We start from the raw sequence: 23,327 nt of genomic DNA, 5'->3' as shown, positions 1-23,327 counted from the left end.
TTTATAATGAAAAGATGTTATGATAAGTAATTTAGTTCCAAGCTGAACAAGTATGAGCAACCTGATACACACATCATTCCCATATTGCTACGCATCAGATCTCCCTTGTGTAGCCTCTGTGGTCACTATTTGAAGGAGCAGATTCTGTATGAAATCCTGCTTTTCCCGTCAGGGACTGTATGACTGAACTTCTGATTGTCACTGGTCATAATTGTTTGCCTGGTCTCTGCAACTACCGAGGTTCCTTACTGCTTAGGGTGCTTTACAAATAATGCCAGTCTCTGTCTTGAATGCATTGGAGGCATCCGATTCAGCTGTAAGAAAAATGACACAGTAGATATCATAAGACACAAAGAAAGGATTCTTTCTTGTTTGCTATGTGTAAAATAATAGTTTCACACAAAAGCAGGCAGTGTTTAATGTGTGGAGCCCGGGTGAAGTTTCAGGCACCCTTAGCTTTGTGCATTTGATGTTTAAGTTCATGCGGATAGCTGTTTAAGTTTCCTTGACAGACTGTCAGTTTCCAAATAGTTGTAGCAACTGGGGAGTTGGAAGAATTACAGTTGAGGTGTAATGGTGCTGGATCAGAGGACTAAAATGTTCTTTAAACTTTAACAAGCGGCCGGGGTGGTGGCTTATGCCTGTAATCCCAGCACTTTGGGAGGCCAAGGTGGGAGGATTGCTTTAGGCCAGAAGTTTGAGACCAGCCTGGACAATGCACAGAGACCCTGCTCTCTACAAAAAATTTTAAAAATTAGCTGAGTGTGGTGGCACGTGCCTAGAGTTCCAGCTACTTGGGAGGCTGAGGCGGAAGGATTGCTTGAGCCCAATAGTTTGAGGTTACAGTGAGCTATGATAAAAATGTTAAGAGGGATAGGAAACTGAGGTGGTTATGTGAAGCCTTCACTCTCGGGAGACATCCTGCATGTGTTTGAACTGGTTTAAGAGGACATTTGTGGCCAGGTTCGGTGGCTCATGCCTGTAATCCTAGCACTCTGGGAGGCCAAGGCGGATGGATTACTTGAGGTCAGGAGTTCGAGACCAGCCTGAGTAAGAGCAGGACCCCATCTCTACTAAAAATAGAAAAACATTAGCCTGGCAACTAAAAATAGAAACAAAAAATTAGCCGTGTGTTGTGGCTCATACCTGTAGTCCCAGCTACTCGGGAGGCTGAGACAGGAGGATCACTTAAACACAGGAGTTGGAAGTTGCTGTGACCTAGGCTGACTCCATGGCACTCTAGCCTGGGTGACAGAGTGAGATTCTGTTTCAAAAAAAAAAAAGAGGATTTTTGTTATTAAGGTAGCCCCAGAAAAGTAGAATGGAACCAAATCCTCCCTAGAGTACCCGTGGACCTTTACTATCTTGATGAATCCATCTGTGGCCTTTTAGAGTTTAAATCTCTTATCTGATTTTAACATCTTGAAGCCATTGAATATGTCACAGTTCCATCTAGCTTAGCGACTGCTGCCATTGCCTGGCCTTTTGATATTCCTGTTCAACTGGTGTAATCTGTGGTCCACCTGGACAAGGAAGACCATAAAGAACAGTAAAAAGAAGAAAATGAATAGGTGGACTGATTTTCTTTCTGAACTTTGAAACAGTAGCATTTCACAGTTTGGCTCTTTGTTCCCTTAAATTAATGCTGTTCTTTTGTTGGTGTTTTTTTTTTTTTTTTTTTTGAGACAGAGTCTCACTCTGTTGCCCGGGCTAGAGTGCCGTGGCGTCAGCCTCACTCACAGCAACCTAACTCCTGGGCTCAAGCAATCCTCCTGCCTCAGCCTCCTGAGTAGCTGGGACTACAGGCATGTGCCACCATGCCCGGCTAATTTTTTCTGTATATATTTTTAGTTGTCCATATAATTTCTTTCTAGTTTTAGTAGAGATGGGGATCTTGCTCTTGCTCAGGCTGGTCTTGAACTCCTGAGCTCAAAGGATCCACCCACTTCGGCCTCCCAGAGTGCTAGGATTACAGGTGTGAGCCACTGTGCCCTGCCTAATGCTGTTCTTTTGAATAACAAAAGAACGTGATTTCACTCACTTTCTTTTAGATGGCAATTGATAGTCAATTAAAGCTTGTGATTTAGAGTAAGTAAAAACCAAGGACAGAGGGAAAAATTAGGCTCAAGAGTTATTATTGCTTTGATCACTCTTCCTTCATAATCTTTGTTCATCATTCTGATAGAAAGGGAAGGACTTTGGATATTTTCCCAGAGATGCAGTCCAGATTGAAGAGGTATTCATATCTGAGGAAGTTCAAATATCGACTAAAGTGAGTAAATTCATTCTCAGTTATTAATTGAGTTTAAAATGTATTGGCTAAAACTATTTTCCTCCCTGTAAATGTCCATTGGTTATGTACCTTGCATAGTAAATTCATAAAATAGTTGGTCTGAGAATTTACACTAGGAATAGTTTGAGTATGTGAATAAAATTAGGTAAGACAAAACTGATGCTTTCTGAACAATTAACAGACTATCAGTAGAGTCTAGTGGTTAAGAGCATGGATTCTGGAGATTGAGTTCAAAGCCAGACTCGGCCATTTACTAGCCTGGTATGACTCAATTTCCTTATCTGTAAAATGGGGGTGTTGAATGTAAGATAGTGCTACCTCAAATTTATTGAGGAATAAATGAGAATATATGATGTAGATAGAACAGCACTCAGTAAGTGCTGTGTGTTAGATATTATTACTAATTAATGTTATTGTCCTACAGGACCAAAGTTTATTTCCCCTAGTTTCCCTAGGTCTCATATCTGTACAACCTCTTTTGCTTTTGGAGTTTTTAATGAGCTTGATAATAAGAAAGGGAATCAGAAGGGGACTTTTCCATATATAAATTTGAATAGTCTATTTAATTCAAATTCCAGGTTAAGCCAATTTACCTTAAATGAGGTCAGTGTGAAGCGAGTCTGTCTAGTTAAACAAACTGTCTATATTCTGGCTCTTTCCCAGCACAAACTATGGGATTAGCTGTCCATTTACTGTATAATAATTGGTACTGTCAGTTCTATCTCTAAGATATAGCTGGAGTATATTTTCTTCTCTTCATCTCCACTCTCACCATAGCCCTAAACCAAAGCACCATTGTCTCTTGATAGAACAGTACAATAGCCTTCTAACTGTTCTCTGTGGCTCTACTTTTGCCCTCTTCTTTTTTTTTTTTTTTGAGGGAGAGTCTTGCTCTGTTGCCCAGGCTAGAGTGAGTGCCGTGGCATCAGCCTAGCTCACAGCAACCTCAAACTCCCGGGCTTAAGTGATCCTGCTGCCTCAGCCTCCCAAGTAGCTGGGACTACAGGCATGCGCCACCATGCCCGGCTAATTTTTTTCTGTATATATTTTTAGTTGGCCAGATAATTTGTTTCTATTTTTAGTAGAGACGGGGTCTCGCTCTTGCTCAGGCTGGTCTCGAACTCCTGACCTGGAGCGATCCACCCGCCTCGGCCTCCCAGAGTGCTAGGATTACAGGCGTGAGCCACTGCGCCCGGCCCTTTTGCCCTCTTCTAATCCTTTCTCCAAATAGCAATGGATCTTATGAAAGCTTAAATAAAAACAAAAAATTAGATCATGCCATTGCTTTGGTTAAAAACTTTTAATGGGTTTTCACTGGACCTGGAATAAAGCCCAGACTCCTTACCCTGGCCTCACAGGCCCACATGATCTGCTTCTGCCCCCTTGCTAACCCTGTCTCCTGCCACTCTCCCCTCATTCACGTGCTCCTGGCCAAACTGGCCTTTGGACCGTTCTTAGAATAGGCAGAGCTCTTTCCCAGCCCAGGGATCCAAACAGACTATTTCTTCTGGTTGGAATGTTTTCCCCAAATTCTTCACTTGGGCTAGTTCATTCTTATGTTTTAATGCTGTAGGCCACAGCTTAAATGTCAATGCCTCCTAGAAAACTTTCAGAAGGACTGGATTTATTTATCACCTGGATTGTGGTGATGGTAACACCACTGTATACATTTGTCCAAACTCAACAAATTATACACATTAATTATGTGCAGTTTTTTTGTGTTTTTTTTTTTTTTTTTTGAGACAGGATCTTCTTCTGTTGCCCTGGCTAGAGTGCAGTGGCATCATCATAGCTCACTGCAACCTCAAACTTCTGGGCTCAAGCGATCCTCCCACCTCAGCCTCCCGAGCAGCTGAGACTATAGACATGTGCCACCATGCTCAACTAATTTTTCTATATTTTTGTAGAGACAGTGTCTTGCTCTTGCTCAGGCTGTTGTCAAACTCCTGGCCTCAGGTGATCCTCCCACCTCAGCCTCCCAAAGTGCTAAGATTATAGGCATGAACCACCATGCTCTGCCTGTGCAGTTTTTTTGCATACCAATTATACATCAAGAAAGCAGAAAAAAGTATGCTGATTTGCAAATTAAAAATAAAAATCAGTGCCTCTGAAAGGCCTTACATGATGACTCTAAAGAAATTATTGCTTCTTAATCACTGCTTCTTGTTTATTTCCTCTGTAGCACTTACTGTAATTTACAATTATTTTTTTCTTTTTTTTCTATTTTTTTTCTTTTTTGCCTCAGTTTCACCATCCGTAAATCTTTCTTTTTTTTTTTTTTGAGACAGTGTCTTGCTCTGTTGCCCAGGCTAGAGTGTAGTCACATCATCAGAGCTCACTGCAGCCTCAAACTCCTCGGTTTAAGTGATCCTCCCACCTCAGGCTCCCAAAGTGCTGGGATTATAGGCGTGAGCCTCCTCGCCCAGCCTACAATTAGTTTTTTCTGTTGATTACTGTAGAATTCCAGCACCTAGTGCAGCACAGGCACATAGTAAGCACACAGATGCCTCATATTCTTATGTCTAGTTCCCTGATCCCTTAGCCCTCAGCTGTCATAAAAATAAATACATAATAAGTTCCCTGGGAAAGAGACACCAAGATGAATCTTTGCATCCAAGAAGTTTACTGAGAAGTACTCTTGGGAATAATACTTGTGAGGAAACAAAAGAAAGCACAACTGGGCAGACTGAGAAGTTGAATTGTGATTCAGTTGCTACAAAGTCTCAGTTGATTCTATAAGAAGCCCTGAAGTTAGGATGGCCCTTCAAAGTTGTCCTAAGGCAAGAGGGTTGAGCCTTTTACCCCTATAATACTGGCTGCCTCTGGAGTAGTGTAACTTTGGGCTGGGCTAAGTTAATGTTTACTAGAGACAGTTAATAGTCTAAGTATTTGTCTCATTTAATCCTCAGAACACCTCTATAAAGTAGGCTCTGTCATTATCCCCATTTTACAGATGAGAAGACTGAGGCATAGAAAGGTTGTATAATTTACTGAAGGTCACAAAGTTAGTAGATGGCAAGGTCAGGAGTTGAACCCAAGGGTTTGACTCCAGAGTCTGTTATTAATCACTCACTAGATTGCAGTGCCAAACACATATTATAAAATTACAATTCTGAAGTTTAGTTTTTAAAACCCTGAACTTTATTCTCATTTCATAATGGTAATATCCAAAAAGCAGCACATATCACTATTTCTAACCTTTAGATTAAAAAAAAGTATCTTCATCATTTTTCTTCCTAATAATTTGGTTGTTCTGTGAGAAGAGCAGGAAGATCCCTGCTTCCATTGGCTGTATGCAACATCTCAATAAAATAAGTCTTAATGTTTTAGTGCAATCTTTAATCAGGTCTTCATGGTTTAGAGCCTGTGGTCTGTTTGAACTGTAATCATATGCTGTGCAATTTCCCTCTGCCTTAGTCCATTTGTGCTGCCATAACAGAATACCAGAGACTGGCTAACTCATAAAGAAAAGAATTTATTTCTCACAGTTCTGAAAGCTGAGAAGTCCAGTATCAAGGTGCTAGCATCTGATGAGGGTCTTCTTGCTGTCTTATCCCATGGTAGAAGGCGAGAGGGCAAGATAGAGAAAGAGCAGGAGGGGGCTGAACTGATCCTTTAATAAGGAACCCACTCCTGTGATAGTGAGCCCACTTCTGCAATAATGGAATTAATCCATTCACTCTGCCCTTATGGCCTAATCAGCTCTCATTAGGCCTCACTTCCCAATACTGTTGCATTGGGTATTCAGTTTCCAACACATAGTTTGTGAGGACATATTCAAGCCGTAGCACTCTTCCTCAAATCACTACACACATGCATGTGCCAAGTCAGCATACTCTCAGGAGGTATAAGATTTTGTAGATATGCATGCCTTTTCATCAGAGTTTATTTGCAATATATACTCAAAGCATTGATTGTTTCTGCTTCTCAGATTTTTCAACTATTTAATAACAAATATACCATAATGTAAAAGGAGTTTTATTTTCATTTAGGTTTAGATCATTAACCTCTAGAAGTCAGCTGTGATACAAGTGTTTGAGATTAGAAGATTTGATTTCAGTTTTTGATCTGCTGTGGAGGTAGTTGTATAGTCTTGGGAAAATCATAGTAATTCATTTTAAATGACTCAGGGAGAAACAAGGAACTTTAGTGCATTTATGTCACTCATATTTTTTTTCCTTTTAGGAATCTGATTTTCTTTGTCTTCTTGGAGCAAGCTACACATTTGAAAATGAAGATAGTGAGTTAAACAGTGATAATGGTGAAAATATATATACATATGAAGAAGATAAAGACCAAAAATTTAGTAAATATGAAAATGATTTTCAGATAGAATCTGGATTTTATGCAACTTCTGAAAGTACTTTATTTGAAGACCAATTCCCAGCATCAGAGGCTCCTGAAGATATCAGGAGTACTAGTGAATCAAAAGACTGGGAAGAAGTAGAAGCTGAAAGAGTGGAACAGGATCATATTCCAGAAGAGGATCATGTCCCACTATCTTCAGCTATGCCTGAAGTAACAGGATGGTTTGGATTGGGAAGTGAACAAACTGAAGAGAAGGCTTTTGAATCAGTCATTGAACCTGTACAAGAAAGCTCATTTCACAGCAGAAAAATAGCAGTGGAAGATAAGAATGACCTAGAGGAATTAAATAATGGTGTGCACCAAACAGAACAAAAGAAGGAACCTGGATCAGAACTTGATGCAGTGCCAAAGCAACAGTCTGAACTAGCCTCTGAGTCAGAGCACATTCTTAAACCTCAAGCCACTGGTTGGTTTGGTGGTGGATTTAAAAGGTATTTAGGATTTGGAGATGAGGATACAGAGCTTGAATTATTGTCCAAAGAAAGCAATCCATCACTACAAGATGTTCCCAATTCCATATTATCTGATGAAGAAGCCACAGTTCCATGTATAGGAATATTAACAGAAAAAGAAGATATAATCATAAATGACAGCTCAATTCTCAAGCCAAGTTGGTTTGATTTTGGTTTTGGTATACTGGGCTTTGCCTATGCCAATGAAGATAAAATTATATCAGATGATGGAAAAAATGAAGAAGATGGTAGAGGAGATAAACATGAACATCCTACAGCAAGTGAATTTGACCCTTATAAGGAACAAAAAATACAAATGATAAAGATTATGGAAACAGAAGATCAAATAGATAAGAAAAGAGTTTTAGAGAAAACAGATGATTCTGATACCTTGCCATATTTGAAAAAGTTCTTGTATAACCCTTGGAGCTTTCAGAACATTCCAAAGGAAACAGAATTGTCATTTCCCAAACAGACATTGGATCAAAATAATGTAGTTGAAAATGATGAAACAGAAGAGTTTTCAACTGAAAATTATCCCATAGATAACATGAAAGTTATGATGTTGGAAAGCAGATACAGTGAGTCAGGTTGGTATGAAAATATCTATGATATAATTGATCTTATTTTTTAACAATTTATTTATTTTTTAAGTGTTCTTTATTTTTTAATATATTTTTATTGATACATAATAAGTGTACATATTCATGGAGTACATATTACATCTTGATACAAGCACACAACATATAATGATCAAATCAGGGTAACTGGGACATGATTCACCTGAAACATTCATCATTGCTTTATGTTGGGAGCATTTGAAAACTTCTAGCTGTTCTGAAATACAATAAACTATTGTCAACTATAGTTGCCCCATTGTACCACTGAACATCAGAACTTCTTCCTTCTATTAATCAGAATTACCCCTTCACCAATACCTCTTCATTATCCCTTCCCACCACACTTACCAATCTCTAGTGGCCATCATTCTGTTCACTACTTCCTTGAGATCAATTTTTTTTAGGTCCCATATATGAGTGTGAAAATGAAATATTTGTCTTTTTGTGCCTGGTTTATTTCACTTAAAATAATGTCCTCCAGATCTATCCATGTTTCTGCAAATGACAAAATTTCCTTCTTTTTTATGGCTAAATAATATTCCATTGTGTACATACACCACATCTTTTTTATCCATTTGTTCCTTGATAAACCCTTAAGCTGATTCCATATTCTAGCCATTGTGAATTAGGCTGCAATAAACACTGAAGTGCAAATATCTTCTGGTTACATTTTATGTCTTTGCCTCACCCAAGCGAGGTTTAGAGGCATGCCTTTCCCCTCTACAATGGTCACTGTGTCTGTGACCCTTAGTTGTAAGTTTGTCCCCCCCAACCCCCTAATTCCTAGAGAATATTACTACCCTATAAGCACCACAGTGTTGATCAGTTAGTACCAATTTGATGGTGAGTATATGTGTAGACTATTCCTCCGATCTTGTGATACCTCACTGCGGATAATGGGCTCAAGCTCAATCCAGGAAAATATAAGAGGTGCTAGATCACTGTCATTTCTTATAATTTAGTAATATTCCATTGTATACATATACCAAATTTTAGTAATTCACTCATGAATTGACAGGCACTTGGGTTGTTACGCTGGAACTTAGATCTTAATATTATAAAACAAAATATCAACAAAAAAAGAATGATTGGCAATCTATTGATGTTCTAAGAAGACATTAAGGTATTTTACAATAAATTTTAATTTTAATCAAACTATTATTGTAAATAGGGTTAAATTTAAATAGTGCGCTAAGGCATTTTTTTTTCAAAAGCAATTTCTGTTCCTTCTGTCTACCTCTACGCCCACCTCTGTCCCAGAAACAATAATTTCCTTTTTTTGCTTCTAAAGTAAATCTTTTTAGTATTTACCTCTAGTTTTTGAAATAGAATTTTTATATTGTTCTGCTTTGATTCTTCTATTTTAAATAATGTCTATTGACTTCCTATGCTGGTAGATTCACACTCATTTTTTATCTCATTTACACTTTTCTAATACAACTATATTTGAATGGTTTTCTTAGAAACCTAAATTAAGGGAATCTTCAATAATTCAAAATAGTCTTGATTCTTAAATTACAGTTTGTTCTAGGTCTGTAGTTTTGATTTGTTTTGTTTTTCCTAGGGAGAGCAATGGTAATGTGGGTTTTCTTTAACTGTACAAAGTAATAAGGAAACTCAAGCAAAAATAAGGTAAAAAGTTTTCAATTTTCTCCCTTAAGGCTCTCAATTCTGGGAGTTCAACAGAGGACAACAGAATAGAGCAGTACAAGAGGATACTTGTAGATGTCCAAGTATCTAGCAACTCCCATCATTAAAAAACATGTGGATTGTATTTTAAATAAAAAGAATTATGTAATATGACTTTCCCACGTCTCTATCCTGATGTCTCTATGAAGAACAGATTAGAAACTCAGCAAACATTGACCAATAATACAGAAGTAATTAAACCCTAGAATGACAGAAAACCTTCATAGGAAGAAGCCAACAAGGTTGCAACTCAGGAGGAAATACATTTCCATTAGAACCAGCCAATTTTCCTGAACTTCCAGAAATATATGTCATAGTTTAACATTCCCCAAATTATGAGCTCTCTACTCGATCAACATCCTCAACCAGCATATAGATATTCAGATTCTAATCCTTTTCCAAATAAGAAAGGTGCAGGTATGATGCTTTTAATAACTAAAAACATTAGAGACCTAGACTGTCCAGGGCTAATTAAAAGAAAAATTCTCTTATTCTAAACTTGTTAGGTCCTAAAGGAATATTTGTGACAAAGCAGATCACAGTAATTGCAAAGAAGATGAGAGACTACAACAAAACAAAATGAAACAATATCAGGTCCAAAAATACAGAAGATTCAAAAGCTTGATATATAAAAATATTTTATAGCATAATTATAGAAACTTGTAGGCATCCTGAAAATCATTTTAGTAAATTTTATTTAGCTGTGCACAGTGGTGCATGTCAGTACAGTAGTCTCACCTACTTGGGAGGCTGAGGGGGGAGGATTTCTTGAGCCCAGGAGTTTGAGGTTGTAGTGTGCTATGATCACACCCGTGAATAGCCACTGCCCGCCAGCCTGGGCAAGATAGTGACATAGTGAGACCCTGTCTTCAAAAAAAAAAAAAATCATATAATGATACTGGGAGAATTTCCAAACTTGGTAAATAGCTAAATGACAATAAGGCATTCATGCAATTATATCTAGGTAGGAGGAACTTTTATGAAAATATTCAGAGATAAAATAATTTAAGTTTCAGAAAAGAAGATATGTCGTATATAAATAAAGTGGGCTATCCCAAAACATTACCATTACTAAAAACATTGGAGACCTAGACTGTTAGAGACCTTTTCATGAATGAAATGAAAAGCAACCTGAAATCATGCATAAATTTGTTTTAAAAAAGGAATCATAAAAGAGGGATTTATATAAAGCCACAGGACCTATTTTCTGGATATTAGAGAAATGGCTAAAACAGTCAATCTTTTCAGATAATTTCAACAACCCTTTCAGGGAATAACAAATGAAAACTTGCCTTAATTAGAAAGAATGCATAGGAAAGATGAATCACTGATCTTGACTTACTTGTTTGTGAAAGGCTGGAACTTGAGATAACCACATTTACAGAAAAATTAATATGCTGATATAGGAATTTACAAAACAGATAAATTGGGGAACAGTTATTTATATTACAATATTAATAACTATTTTACAAAAGGACTCCAGTTGTGCTTATATAATTAATGAGTTTCTGAAGTACAGTTAAATGTTAAAAATAATTATTTTATTTGACTTAAAATTCTGCTAATAAACAATTTCAAAGAAAGTTATATTTGTATGTAATGTAAATCTTTTTTCTTTCTTTTTTTTTTGTTTTTGGCTTGTCACTGATTAACATAATGTAAATCTTAAGCTTAGGTTTAAGTCATGTGAAAATAATACCTAAAACTATAAACAGGAAACTTCTATAAGGAATTTTCATTTTTCTTATATTTATTTCAAATGCAGTTTAAAACAATATTTTAGAAGAATCAATATAGCAACATATAAATTTGAGTATAATTATTGCCTTTTTTCCTAATAGCATTAAACATTATTGTAGATCACTATTTGAGTCCTGTATTTACAATAATCCCATTGTACTCAGACTCCTGATTTGATTGTTCTTTTAAATATTAACTCCACAGGTAGTATTATTAAATTACTGTATGTGTTTGTTCAGTTGGAACATTCATCTTTTAAACAATGCTAAATAAGTGACATTGTTAAAGTGCTATGTTAAGAATCATATATTTAAAGAGCAAAATTAGACATTGAATAATTCACTTAATATTGCTTTTCAGGACAACACTGATACTTCTTTAGATATTATACCTTCTTGGATAATAAATGTATCTGACAGGAATGAAATCTTAAGGGGATCTATTTATTGTCTTATTCTTATAAGCTTACATAGTGCAACAGAGCTGTTGACAGTTATGTTAGTTTTTTATTTTTAATAATTTTTAGGACAAAAAGGCAATGTAGAGAATAGAATTGTGTACAGTTTTTTTGTTTAAATTCTTCCTTGGACAAAGAGTAAAGTAAAGACTATGTGGTAGGCTGAATAAAGCCCTCTGAAAGATGTCCGTGTCTTAACCCCCAGACCATGTAAGTATGTTATTTTACATTATTGTTGTGGATCCAATATAATTACAAAGTTCTTTTTAAGGGGAAGGTAGGAGGATCAGAGTAAGAGAGAGAGAGAGAGTTTGAGAGATTAGAGATGCTGCACTGCAGGCTTTGAAAATGGAGGATGGGGCCATGAACCAAGGAATGCAGGAGGCCTCCACAAAGTAGAAAAAGCAAGGAAATAGATTCTCCCCTAGAGCCTCCAGAATGAATGTAGTCCTGCCAATACCTTGGTTTTAGGATTTCTGACCTCCAGAACTCTAAGAGGATACATTTGTATTGTTTAAGCCGCTAAATTTGTGGTAATTTATTACACCAACGATAGAAACTAATACAGGCTACAATTTATGTTTTAATGCATTCTTTCTCTAACGAAGTGTCACAATGACCACGAAGGTTCAAAGACTGACCTGCCTAGAAAACAAACAGGAAGCCCACAACAAAGCAAGTATTTTTTAAAAAATTACATTTCTCTTTATTTATTTGCAGATATGGTCTCTAAAATAGAGTCACCTGTGAGAATTCATGAAGCAGTACATTTCAAAACTCCATCTTCTAAAAATAATTATGAAAAATCAATACCATCAGTAGATACTGAAGGTCCTGCTCAGGTGGAAATAGATAGAAATTTGGAAAATACCCTGCTAAACAGTCACATGGTTTCACCTGATAACCCACTGTCTACTCGAAATTACATTCCTCAAAAAGGTAAGAAACTGGTTATTTGTTCTTTAATGCATCAATTAAGGAAGAAATTAGATTCAGAACCTATAAAATATGATGTTAACATATTTTTATTTATAAATCAACAGAAGATGCTTCCGAGTTTCAGATTATGAAATATTTATTTCAAATGGATGTTTACGATTTCATGAATTCTGCATTTTCACCAATTGCAGTTCTTACAGAAAGGGTGAGTTGGCCTTTTTAATCTTTTGTACTAATTTTACCTATTTTACTAAATATATGAGTGACTGTAAAATATGTTTGAGTGACTCCTCTCTATATAAAATTTATATCATGTTTCTCTTTCCGTGAAATCTTACATGTAAGACTTCTCTTTACGTTAATGTTTTGTTGCATGGATGTTCTTAAGGAATTTTTAAAATATTTCCTTAACCTTTGTTGATCTTGAGCAATGGTCCCCCCTTTTTAAAATTAAGGAAAATTATACTAAATAAGTTAATTCAGAAATAATATGAACTAAAAATGACTCTTAAGCAAATTATTATTATTTGAATGAAGCTGTGACCTCAAAAAGGTGTAACGTTTGAGAATACAAAAGCAACTAATATCTAAAAATTTAACCAAGCTGTAACTAAAATTCCAAATTCTATTCATTTTTTTATTTCTTGTAAATATATATATATACATTTTTTGAGACAGAGTCTCACTTTCTCACCCTAGCTAGAATGCAGTGTTGTCATCATAGCTTACTGCAACCTCCAACTCCTGGGCTCAAGTGATCCTCCTGTCTCAGTCTCCTAAGCAGCAGGGACTATGGGCGCATGCCACCACGTGCCACAACGCCCAGCTAAGTTTTTCTATTTTTAGAACAGATGCGGTTTCGTTCTTGGTTTTGAACTGCTGACCTCAAAGAATCCTCCTGCCTTGGCCTCCCAAAGTGCTAGGATTACAGGCTTGAGTCACCATGCCCAGCCATTTCTTGTAAATCTTATTAAGTGAGGTATTGCAAAAGGAACCAGCTATGGCACTTGGCACATGGGAAGCCTTTTACAAATATTAGTTCCTTTTCTCATCTACTGTTACCATTCTAATAATTTAGGAAGCACTTTTAAAAAAAATTTCAGGATATTATGAGGGTACAAAATTTTGGTTACATGGATTGCTTTTGTACTGCTTGAGTAAAAGTTATGTGTGCCCATCACCCAGATAGTGTACATTGTACCTGTAACCTATGATTTCACCCATCCCCTCCTCCCCCTCTCACCTGCATGATTTCCATTGAGTTTTGCTTCCATCTGTGCACATGAGTGCTGATCGGTTAGTTCCAATTTGTGTGGTGTTTGTTTTTCCAATCTTGCGATACTTCACTTAGGAGGATAGCTTCCAGTTCCATCCAGATTGTTGCAAAAGGTATTAATTAATTCATTTTTTATGGCTGAATAGTACTCCATGGTGTACATATATTACATTTTATTAATCCGCTCATGAATTGATGGGCACTTGGGTTGATTCCACTTCTTTGTGATTGTGAATTGTGCTGCAATAAACATTCTAGTAGCAAGTGTCTTTTTGATAAAATGACTTTTTTTCCTTTGGGTAAATACCCACTAGTGGGATTGCTGGATCAAACGGTAGATCTACTTTTGTTTCTTTGAGGAATCTTCATATTATTTTCCATAGAGGTTGCACTAGTTTGCAGTCCCAATATTTTTTGTCTTCATATGCCTGTTTGCCATTTGCACATCTTCTTTTGAAAAGTATCGATTCATGTCTTTTGCCCACTTTTTAATGGGATTATTTATTGTTGTTGTTGAGTTGTTTGAGTTCCTTGTATATTCTGGGTATTAGTCCCCTGCTGGAAGAATAGTTTGCAAATATTTTCTCCCAACCTACAGGGTCTATTTACTCTGTTGACTATTTCTTTTGCTGTGCAGAAGCTTTTTAGTTTAATTAAGTCCCATTTGTCTTCTTCTTCTTCTTTTTTTTGCCTGTGTTTTTGAGGTGTTAGTCATATGTTCTTTGCCTAGACCAATGTCTGGAAAAGTTTTCCCTATGTTTTTTTCTAGGATTTTTATAATTTCAGGTCGTACATTTAAGTCTTTAATCCATCTTGTGTTGATTTTTATGCATGGTGAGAGTTAGAGGTCCAGTTTTGTTCTTTTGCATATGGCTATCCAATTTTCCTAGCACCATTTATTGAAAAGGATGTTTTTTCCCAGTGTATGCTCTTGTCTCCTTTGTCAAAGACCAGTTGATTGCAGGCATATGGTTTTATTTCTGAGTTCTCTATTCTGTTCTATTGATCTATGTGTCTATTTTTAGACCAGTACCATGCAGTTTTGCTACTATAGCCTTGTAATATAATTGGAAGTCAGGTAATGTGATGCCTCTAGTTTTGTTCTTTTTGCTTAAGATTGCTTTGGCTATTCAGGCTCCTTTTTGGTTCTATAAGAATTTTAGGATTTTTTCCTAATTCTGTAGAAAAATGGCTGGTATTTTGATAAGGATTACATTGACTCTTTGGATTGCGTTGGGTAGTATGGTCATTTTACTATTAATTCTTTCAACCCATAAGCATAGGATGTTTTTCCATTTGTTTGTGTCATCTACAATTTCTTTCATAAGTGTTTGGTAGTTTTCCTTGTAGAAATATTTTACCTCCTTGATTAAATTTACTCCTACATATTTTATTTTATTTTTTGGTAGCTATTGTAAATGGGATTCTTGATTTTTTCTCTGAAGAGTTCCTGCCAAATCTAGAATTTTAACAATCTGAGTGCGTCTATTAAGCACCTATAATATAGATTTGGATAGATGCAGTAAATAGAAAATTTGAGCAATTTTCCAGGCATATTTAGGTGAAAGAGTTTTCTTTTCTTCTGCCTAAGTGTTTAAGGAAATTGTTTCAACTTACTGGTAATTTCAGGTAGATTTTGTACAGAATGTACTTTCTTTGTACTGTTCAAGTAATAGGAATCAATGCTACTTTTTATCTATTTTACAATTGAGGAGACTCTTTGACTTCTAATATTTATATACTCTTAATTAGAATGCTTCATTTATTCGTGGAATAAACAATGGAAATTACCCAGCTCTTGTTCAACAGGTAGCTCCTGATTCAATATGTTCTGAGAACAAGTCTTACACCACTAATACAGGGACTGAAGATGTGGCTCAACAATTGTTTGATTTTCTTCCAAAGGACTTGATCTTAAAGGCCATGACACTGCCTATTTAATTAAATGGGAGTAACTAGTATTTTCAGCTTTGCAATGGGGCCCCTTAATAAGGGGAAATCAGTTTCTAGGTTGTAGACCAACCGTTCTGGTTAGCATATGTCCAGTGTTCTTGGATACTTTCTAGTAGCTGTCACAGACACCAACATTATATGTTCTCCATTTGCTTTAAAGCAGCCCTATATAAGACTGTAAAATCCCATGCTGCTTATGGAGATCAATCTTGGAATATTTTTTATATGACAGAAATAGTGTACTCTATATTAATAGAGTATAAAACATTCAGTTTTTTGTTAGTTATCAAATTCAGGATTTTTTTTTCCAATTGTAGATTTTGAGAGGGTAGTGATATGTATGATATTTAAGAAAACATATATACATGTATATATATATGTGTGTGTGGATACATTTAATAAGGAGTGAGGTCCATGAAATCAGATTATGGGTTGGTAGTCACAACTCCACTTATAGCACCCCTTTACCACACAAGTGTCAAAACAGGATCACAGTGGTGTGGAAACAGAAGAGTGCAGGATGTATTAGAACCTGAAATCCTTCTCAAGGATATGAGGTGGTTAGTAGAACTTTATTTACATGTTAGGATATTTTAATATGAAATTAATATTATCTTAATATGTCCTTTTTAAGAAATGGAATTGAAAGATCTGGAGGAAGAGGTAAGTTTCTATATGACTATTAAGCGTATAGAAAAGAAATTAGGTTTGGACTTTTGTACTGAGTTTGTTAAGCATTATTGTGTTTTTGCAATGGGGGAAACTTAGATTTTTCTTTTTTTATATCATTGATTCTTTTGTCCCTAATCTATGTTTTTAATATTTTGAATGGTAATTCTTCAAAATTGGAATGGGGCACAGAGTGATGGAGAGAGGGCAAAGAGATTTTTTTTTTATAAATCCTGACAGCTGAAAATGATTCTGGAGTCCCCTGAAAATGTTCAGACATATGGAAGAATTTTTATCAAGTAATACAATGTTCTAATTGAGGCATTTTGTTCTAAGAGTCTTTGAAATTCTAAAGATAAAATTTTGATTATGCTTCAAAATTAAAATCAAAACAGTTTTGACTTTAATAAACTATTTGAATCTAATTGCAATACGCACTGTATATATAAGAAGGTTGTGTAATACCTTGTACCTAAAAAATGGAGAATTATGAAGTGATTTCGGATACTCCCTGATACCGGCAGTTCCTGAAACTCCTTAAGCTGATGTGGCAAAAAAGAAAGGGAGAGCAATTTGAGTTCTGCAAAACTAGGCCGCATTTTAGTCCTGAAAATCACTTGCTGTGAACTTGGGCCAGTAGTTGATTTTTTTATGGAGTATTAGTTCTGTTGCTACAAGAGCTTACATTAGGAAACTCTAAGGATTTAAGAATTTGTTCATCTATTAAGTTCTCTTGGGTGATTTGTTTAGGAAGAAGTACCTGCTGCTTTTTGAGTTGCTTCATTTAAGACTTGAGTTAGAAGGCAGAATTAGATGAGAATGATTATGCTGGTAAGGAAGACATATATAAAGAGATGGGTTATCCTTTACACTTAGGTCAGCTAACCTGGTCTCCTACGAACAAATCCAGCCCTCAGCACTTTGTTCAAGGGCCCTAAAAATAGGGTCCTAAATTTAGAGGGCGAGTCTCTACTTTTAGCTCCTCTTCTCAAAGGGAAACAGCACACGCTGGGCCAAGGTCCACTCAGGTCTGATTTAGTATTTAGGTAAGTAGGAGCTCGTGGAGTTTCAGACAGCTCTGCCTAGTAACTGCTCAGGTAACTCGGGTGAGTGGACCCCTGGAACTCTCCGTTCGACAGAGGCGGCCGGATCCATGTCCTCTTGTGTGGAAGAGGTTAAACTTTGACCAGACCACGGCTGACCCGAGACGCGAGACGCTTTCTTGTCCAAAGTCCGGAGACGGTTGGCAGCACGCACTGGCGCGTGCCCCACAGGCCGTATTTCTCAAACGAATGTAGGCTGCCAGCTCCCCTGGGCGGTGGGGTTTCCCGGTACGACGCGGCCGGGGCTTCTGTGGGGTGCAGAGGAAAGGCTCCAGGGGGCTGTGAGGGAGCTCTTGGGGGTAGCTGGGTTTGGGCCTGGCGCCAGCCCGGGCCGAGCGGCTGCGCGCGCTCACGCCGCGGGGCTGCGCTAAGGGGCCTCGGGGAGAAGCCTCGCCGCCCCCGCGGCACCCGAGGCGGGGGAGACGTGGGCCATGGCCCTGGTCTTCGGCCCCGTGCGGCCCACACCGCAGCGCAGAAGATGAGGCGGAGGCCATTCTCCAGCTCCAAGCCTCTCCACTGTCGGGGTTGGGTGGCTTCGCAAGGTAGCGTTCCGGCCCCTTTAAGAGCGAACAGCCAGGACACGTCTACGAACCTCGCGCGAATTGGGCGGAGAAGTTTACCGCGGCCCGCGCCTCCCCGCCTCCGGCTCTCCCCGCCTCCCCGCGGCGGCCTGGCCGAGACCAAACCGAGGGGTGGGCCCGCGGGAAGAGGGTGCTCCGCAGGCGCGCGCGGTACGGGCTCGGACCTGTGCCGCCCCAGATGTAAAGCGTAGCAGAGAGCCCGGGTCAGCAGCGTGGGCCTTTGAGGCCCGTCGGCGCCCGCGACCCCCGCCTCCCCCTGCAGCCGGCTCCGGTGTGGTCTGCTCCGGTCGCCGGGTGCGGATTCGGGTTCCGGACCAAACGCTGCGTGTTCTTTGCCTCTTGTTGTGGCCCGGCCAGGCCGTGGCCGTGGCTGTGACAGCTAAAGCAGCCTTGTCGCCATGGAAGGGCCCAGGGCTGCCCCTCAGCAGTACTTGGGGCTGGTCCTGGAAGAGCTGCGCAGGGTGAGTCCGGGCGCGATCAGGGTTACGTGGCGCAGGGGTCGCGGGAGCCGCCGGGGCAAGGAAGCAGCAGACTGGCTTTGGGGGTCTGAGCCGCAGTGGTCGGAGGTCCTGAAGCCAGTCTTCACCTGCTGCCGGGGTCTGTCCTGTGTTCAAGGCAGTAGCCAGGTTCATAGGTGCTTCAGTGGTTTTTGTGTGGTGGAAGAAAACCTTGAGATCAGGAAGGTGAAGAAAGCATTTGTTTAGTTGGACTTTGCAAAGGTATGGTAAAATGTTTCCCCATTCCTAAGACGAATTAGTCTTTCTGCTATGTTATTTATTTTGAGCAGGTGTCAGTGACACGTGGTTTCTCTTACCGTGAGAAACTTGAAGACCAGTTCGCTGAAATGAGTTCTATTTCGTGATGAAACTTCTTGTTGTCTTGAAAGGACACCTAAGCTTGGGCGGGGAGTTGGGATTCTGATTCTGAATTTTCTTACAATAAAAAATGCCCCTTGGCGATGCTCTAACATAAGTGAGATTGTTCTTTGCTTCTGTCTGTGTCTTATTTATGTAAAGTTTAACGATATTAAGCTCCCAGTATTCAAATTTGCTTTTTTCAGGTCGAATTTATAATAAGGTTGTGGAGAGTTTTCTCATTAAGTGTTTATAAGTGTCTTTGTTGACATGTTTAGGGGAATTTATGTCGCCGTGTTTTTAACATCTGCATTAAATCTTGAAAAAGACCATTTAAAATTTGAGACAGTTATGATTGCTTTCTCGTTATGTGCATTAAAAAGTACTGTTGCCATGCTATTCATTCATTTATTCAACCATAGTTTGTCTAGTACATGTGTGTGTGTATGAAAGGGACAGCTTTATGGAGATTCTAAATGGATTAAGACATAGTTTTGGCTGGTAGCATCAAGCTGTCTGTTAAGAAGACAAAAAAATAGTACAAAGTAGAAACTGATGAAGTGCTTACTGAAGCATGTACACAAAGTACTAAGGAAATTGAGGGGTAGGAGAGATTATGTTTTCTTGACTTTCCAGTCTGAGCAAATAGCTTAAGCAGAGAGGCATGAAACAGCATGGTACGTGCAGGGTAGTAGGAGCTGTGTTACTTAGTGTGTGACTTGGGCTCAGGGGGTGATGTGCAATGATGCTTGCTGGAGACATAAGTAGGTTCCAAGAGCTGTTGAAGGCTTTTCAGTGGTTAGACTTTTGCTTTAGAAAGATCTTCCTGATAGTAGCATGTAGGTTAGATGTCAGGGAAACAAAACTCGAAACAGGACTTAAGGGAGAGGAAACAGAGCAGTAGCGATAGAGAAGAGGGTATTGAATGGGGAAATATTTAGGAGCTAAGAGCTAAAATTGGTATGACTTTATTGATTGGATATGAAGGAAGGGAAGAGAGAGAGAGAGAGAGAGAAAGACAGAAGGAGAGAGAAAGTATCTAGAATAACTCCCAGGTTTCTGGTTATGGCAACTTAGTCATTCACTGAAGTAGGGGTTATAGGAAGAGAAGCATATTGTGGGATGAGAGAGAATTTCAGATTGCACATATCTTTTTCTTCCCTGAAAACAATAATAATCAAAACTTAGTATGTATAGAACTGCCAATGGAGAGAGAATTGGAGAGGGGCAGACAGATTTTGCAAAATTTTCTCTAGTCGGGTGAACATTTTCACCTGGACAATTTTTTTGCTAAATGCCGCTACTCTTACCATACTGGCCTGGGGACTAAGATGGCACAATATTATTCTACTTATTTTTCATTTTAAAAATTATTTTTATTGAGATATACTCACATAACATAAAATTAACCTTTTTTTGGGGGGGGGGAGACAGAGTCTTACTCTGTTGCCCAGGGTAGAGTTCAGTGGCGTCATTGTAGCTCCCTGCAACCTCAAACTCCTGGGCTCAAACCATCCTCCTACCTCAGCCTCCAGAGTAGCTGCAGGTGTGTGCCATGATGCCTGGCTAATTTTTCTTTTTTGTAGTAGAGACGGGATCTTGCTCTTGGTTAGGCTGGTTTTGAACTTCTGAGCTCAAGCAATCCTCCCACATCAGCCTCCAGAGTGCTAGGATTACAGGCATGAGCCACCATGCCCAGTCTAAGTGACCCTTTTATCGTGTCCAATTCAGTGGTGTTTTTGTGTATTTGTTATGTTGTACAACTATCAGCATAATTCCAGAACAGTTTTATCACCTCATAAAAAACCCCATACCTATTAGCAATCCCAAAAAGGAAACCTTGTACTTATTAGTGGCCTAATTTTTTCCTTTATCTATTTTCTGTGTTTATGAATATATCTATTCTAGAAATTTAATATAAATGGTAATACCATATGTGGCCTTTTGTGTATGGCTTCTTTTGCTTAGCATGTTTTTAAGGTTCATCCATGTTGTAGCATGTAAGAGTGATTCGTTTCTTTTTATGGCTGAAAAATATTCTATTGTATGGATATACTACATTTATGCCATAGATGATGGACGTTTGGGTTGTTGAGACTTTTTGGCTATTATGAATAATGCTGTTATGTGTATAAGTTTTTATAGGAGTATATGTTTTAAGTTCTCTTGGATATATACCCAGGAGTGGAATTGGTGGGTCATATTTACTATATGTTTAACTTTTTGAGGAACTGTCAAATTAGTTTCCACAGAGACCACACAATTTTACATCCCTACCAGCAGTTTAAGAGGGTTCTAATTTTTCACATCCTTTACAACACTTGTTATTTTTTGCTTATTGGTTATTTGTATATCTTTGGAGAAATGTCTATTCAATTCCTTTTGCTTATTAAAAAATGGATTGTTTTTTATTTTCAAGTCACAAGAGTTCTTTAAACATATTCAGAATACTAGACCCTTATCAGATATATGATTTGCAAGTATTTTCTCTCATTCTGTGCACTGTCTTTTCACTTTTTTCATCGTGTGCTTTGAAGCACAAAGATTTTCAGTTTTGATTAATCCAGTTTATCTATTTGCTTTACTTGTACTTTTAGCATATCTATGAAATCATGGTTTATAACAAAGTTACAGATTTTCACCTATGCTTCCTTCTAATAGTTTTAGCTCTTATGTTAAGATCTTTGATCCATTTTGAACTAATTCACTTTTGTTTGTGGTTGTAACATTACTTGGCATGTGGATATTTATCCTGGTATGACTTGTTGAAAGGACTGTTTTTCTTCTTCTTCTTCTTTTTTTTTTTTTTTTGAGACAGAGTCTCGCTCTGTTGCTGAAGCTAGAGTGCTGTGCCGTCTAAACAGCAACCTCAAACTCCTGAGCTCAAGCCATCCTCCTGCCTCAGCCTCCGGAGTAGCTGGGACCACAGGCATGCGCCTCCATGCCCAGCTATTATTTTCTATTTTTAGTAGAGATAGGGTCTCACTCTTGCTCAGGCTAGTCTCCAAGTTCTAAGTTCAAGCGACCTTCCCATCTTGGCCTCCCAGAGTGTTAAGATTACAGGCGTGAGCCACTGCACCCAGCCAAAAGCTATTCTTTCCCCATTGCTTTGTCTTGGTACTGCTGTTGAAAATAATTGACCACAAATTTAAGGGTTTATTTCTGGACTCTCATTTCTATTGTGTTGGTCTATATGTCTGTCCTTATGCCGTTACCACATTGTCTTATTTTTCTTTTTTTCTTTTTTTCCTGGTAGGGAAGCTTGACAGGTAACACATTGTCTTATTTTTCTTTTCCTTTTTTTTTTTTTTTTTTGAGACAATGTCTCACTCTGTTGCCCGGGCTAGAGTGCCGGGGCATCAGCCTAGCTCACAGCAACCTCAAACTCCTGGGCTCAAGCAATCCTCCTGCCTCAGCCTCCCGAGTAACTGGGACTACAGGCATGCACCACCATGCGCGGCTAATTTTTTCCATATATTTTTTTAGTTGTCCAGCTCATTTCTTTCTATTTTTAGTAGAGACAGGGGTCTTGCTCTTGCTCAGGCTGGTCTCGAACTCCTGAGCTCAAACTGTCCTCCCTCCTCAGCCTCCCAGAGTGCTAGGATTACAGGTGTGAGCCACCATGCCTGGCAAACACAGGGTATCTTTACATTTATTTAGATTTTCTTTAATTTCTTTCTACAGTGTTTTGTCATTTTCAGTGCAGACTTCTTTTGTTAAATTTATTCCTAAGATCTTATTTTTTGATGCTATTATAAATAGAAGTATTTTCTTAATTTCATTTTCAGGTTGCTCATTGCTGTTGTATAGAAATGCAATTGATTTTTTATATTGATTTTGTATCCTGCAATTTTGCTGAACTTGTTTGTTAGCTTGATAGGTTTCTTGTGGGTTCTTTAGGATTTTCTATATATACGTTAATAATACAAGTATGTTACCTTCAAGCAGAGTTTTTCTTCTTTGTTTCCAGCCTGGATTCCTTTTATTTCTTCTCCTTGCCTAATCGCCCTGGCTAGAACCTTCAGTACAATGTTGAATAAGTGTGGATAGTAGTGGACATCCTTGCTCCTGATCTTAGAGGGAAAGCTTTCTTTCTTGCACCATTAAATATGATATTAGCTGTGAGTTTTGCCTTGTCAGGTTGAGGAAATTCCTTTCAATCCTAGTTCGTTGAGTGTTTAGACCATGGAAGGGTGTTAGATTTTGTCAGATGTTTTTCTGTACCTATTAAGATGATCTTGTGTTTTTTCCCTTCTTCGTAATATGATGTATAACACTGATTTATTTTTTTATGTTAAACCAATCTTGTATTCCTGGGATAAACCCACTTGGT

General features: G+C 38.1%; 1 protein-coding gene across 12 annotated transcripts in view; it reads left to right on the top strand.

Annotated features, from left to right (window-relative positions):
• Window positions 1-23,327, top strand: part of MIA2 (MIA SH3 domain ER export factor 2) — a 100,776-nt gene that overhangs the window by 4,536 nt on the left and 72,913 nt on the right. For 5 of the 12 annotated variants that reach the window (XM_045568097.1, XM_045568117.1, XM_045568106.1 and 2 more), the window contains 4 exons: window positions 2,186-2,272; window positions 6,479-7,703; window positions 12,340-12,558; window positions 12,663-12,763. In XM_045568097.1, the coding sequence (XP_045424053.1) occupies window positions 2,186-2,272; window positions 6,479-7,703; window positions 12,340-12,558; window positions 12,663-12,763 (1,632 nt within the window). Of the gene's footprint in view, window positions 1-2,185; window positions 2,273-6,478; window positions 7,704-12,339; window positions 12,559-12,662; window positions 12,764-16,272; window positions 16,451-18,232; window positions 18,602-23,327 lie in introns of those variants that run through there. The other 7 variants (XM_045568174.1, XM_045568145.1, XM_045568164.1 and 4 more) reach the window with 3 other exon arrangements.

This window comes from Lemur catta, chromosome 1 (assembly GCF_020740605.2).
Source record: "Lemur catta isolate mLemCat1 chromosome 1, mLemCat1.pri, whole genome shotgun sequence".
Lineage (NCBI taxonomy): Eukaryota > Metazoa > Chordata > Mammalia > Primates > Lemuridae > Lemur > Lemur catta.
Note: the sequence above shows the minus strand (reverse complement) of the source record. Positions and strands in the feature narration are given on the sequence as shown.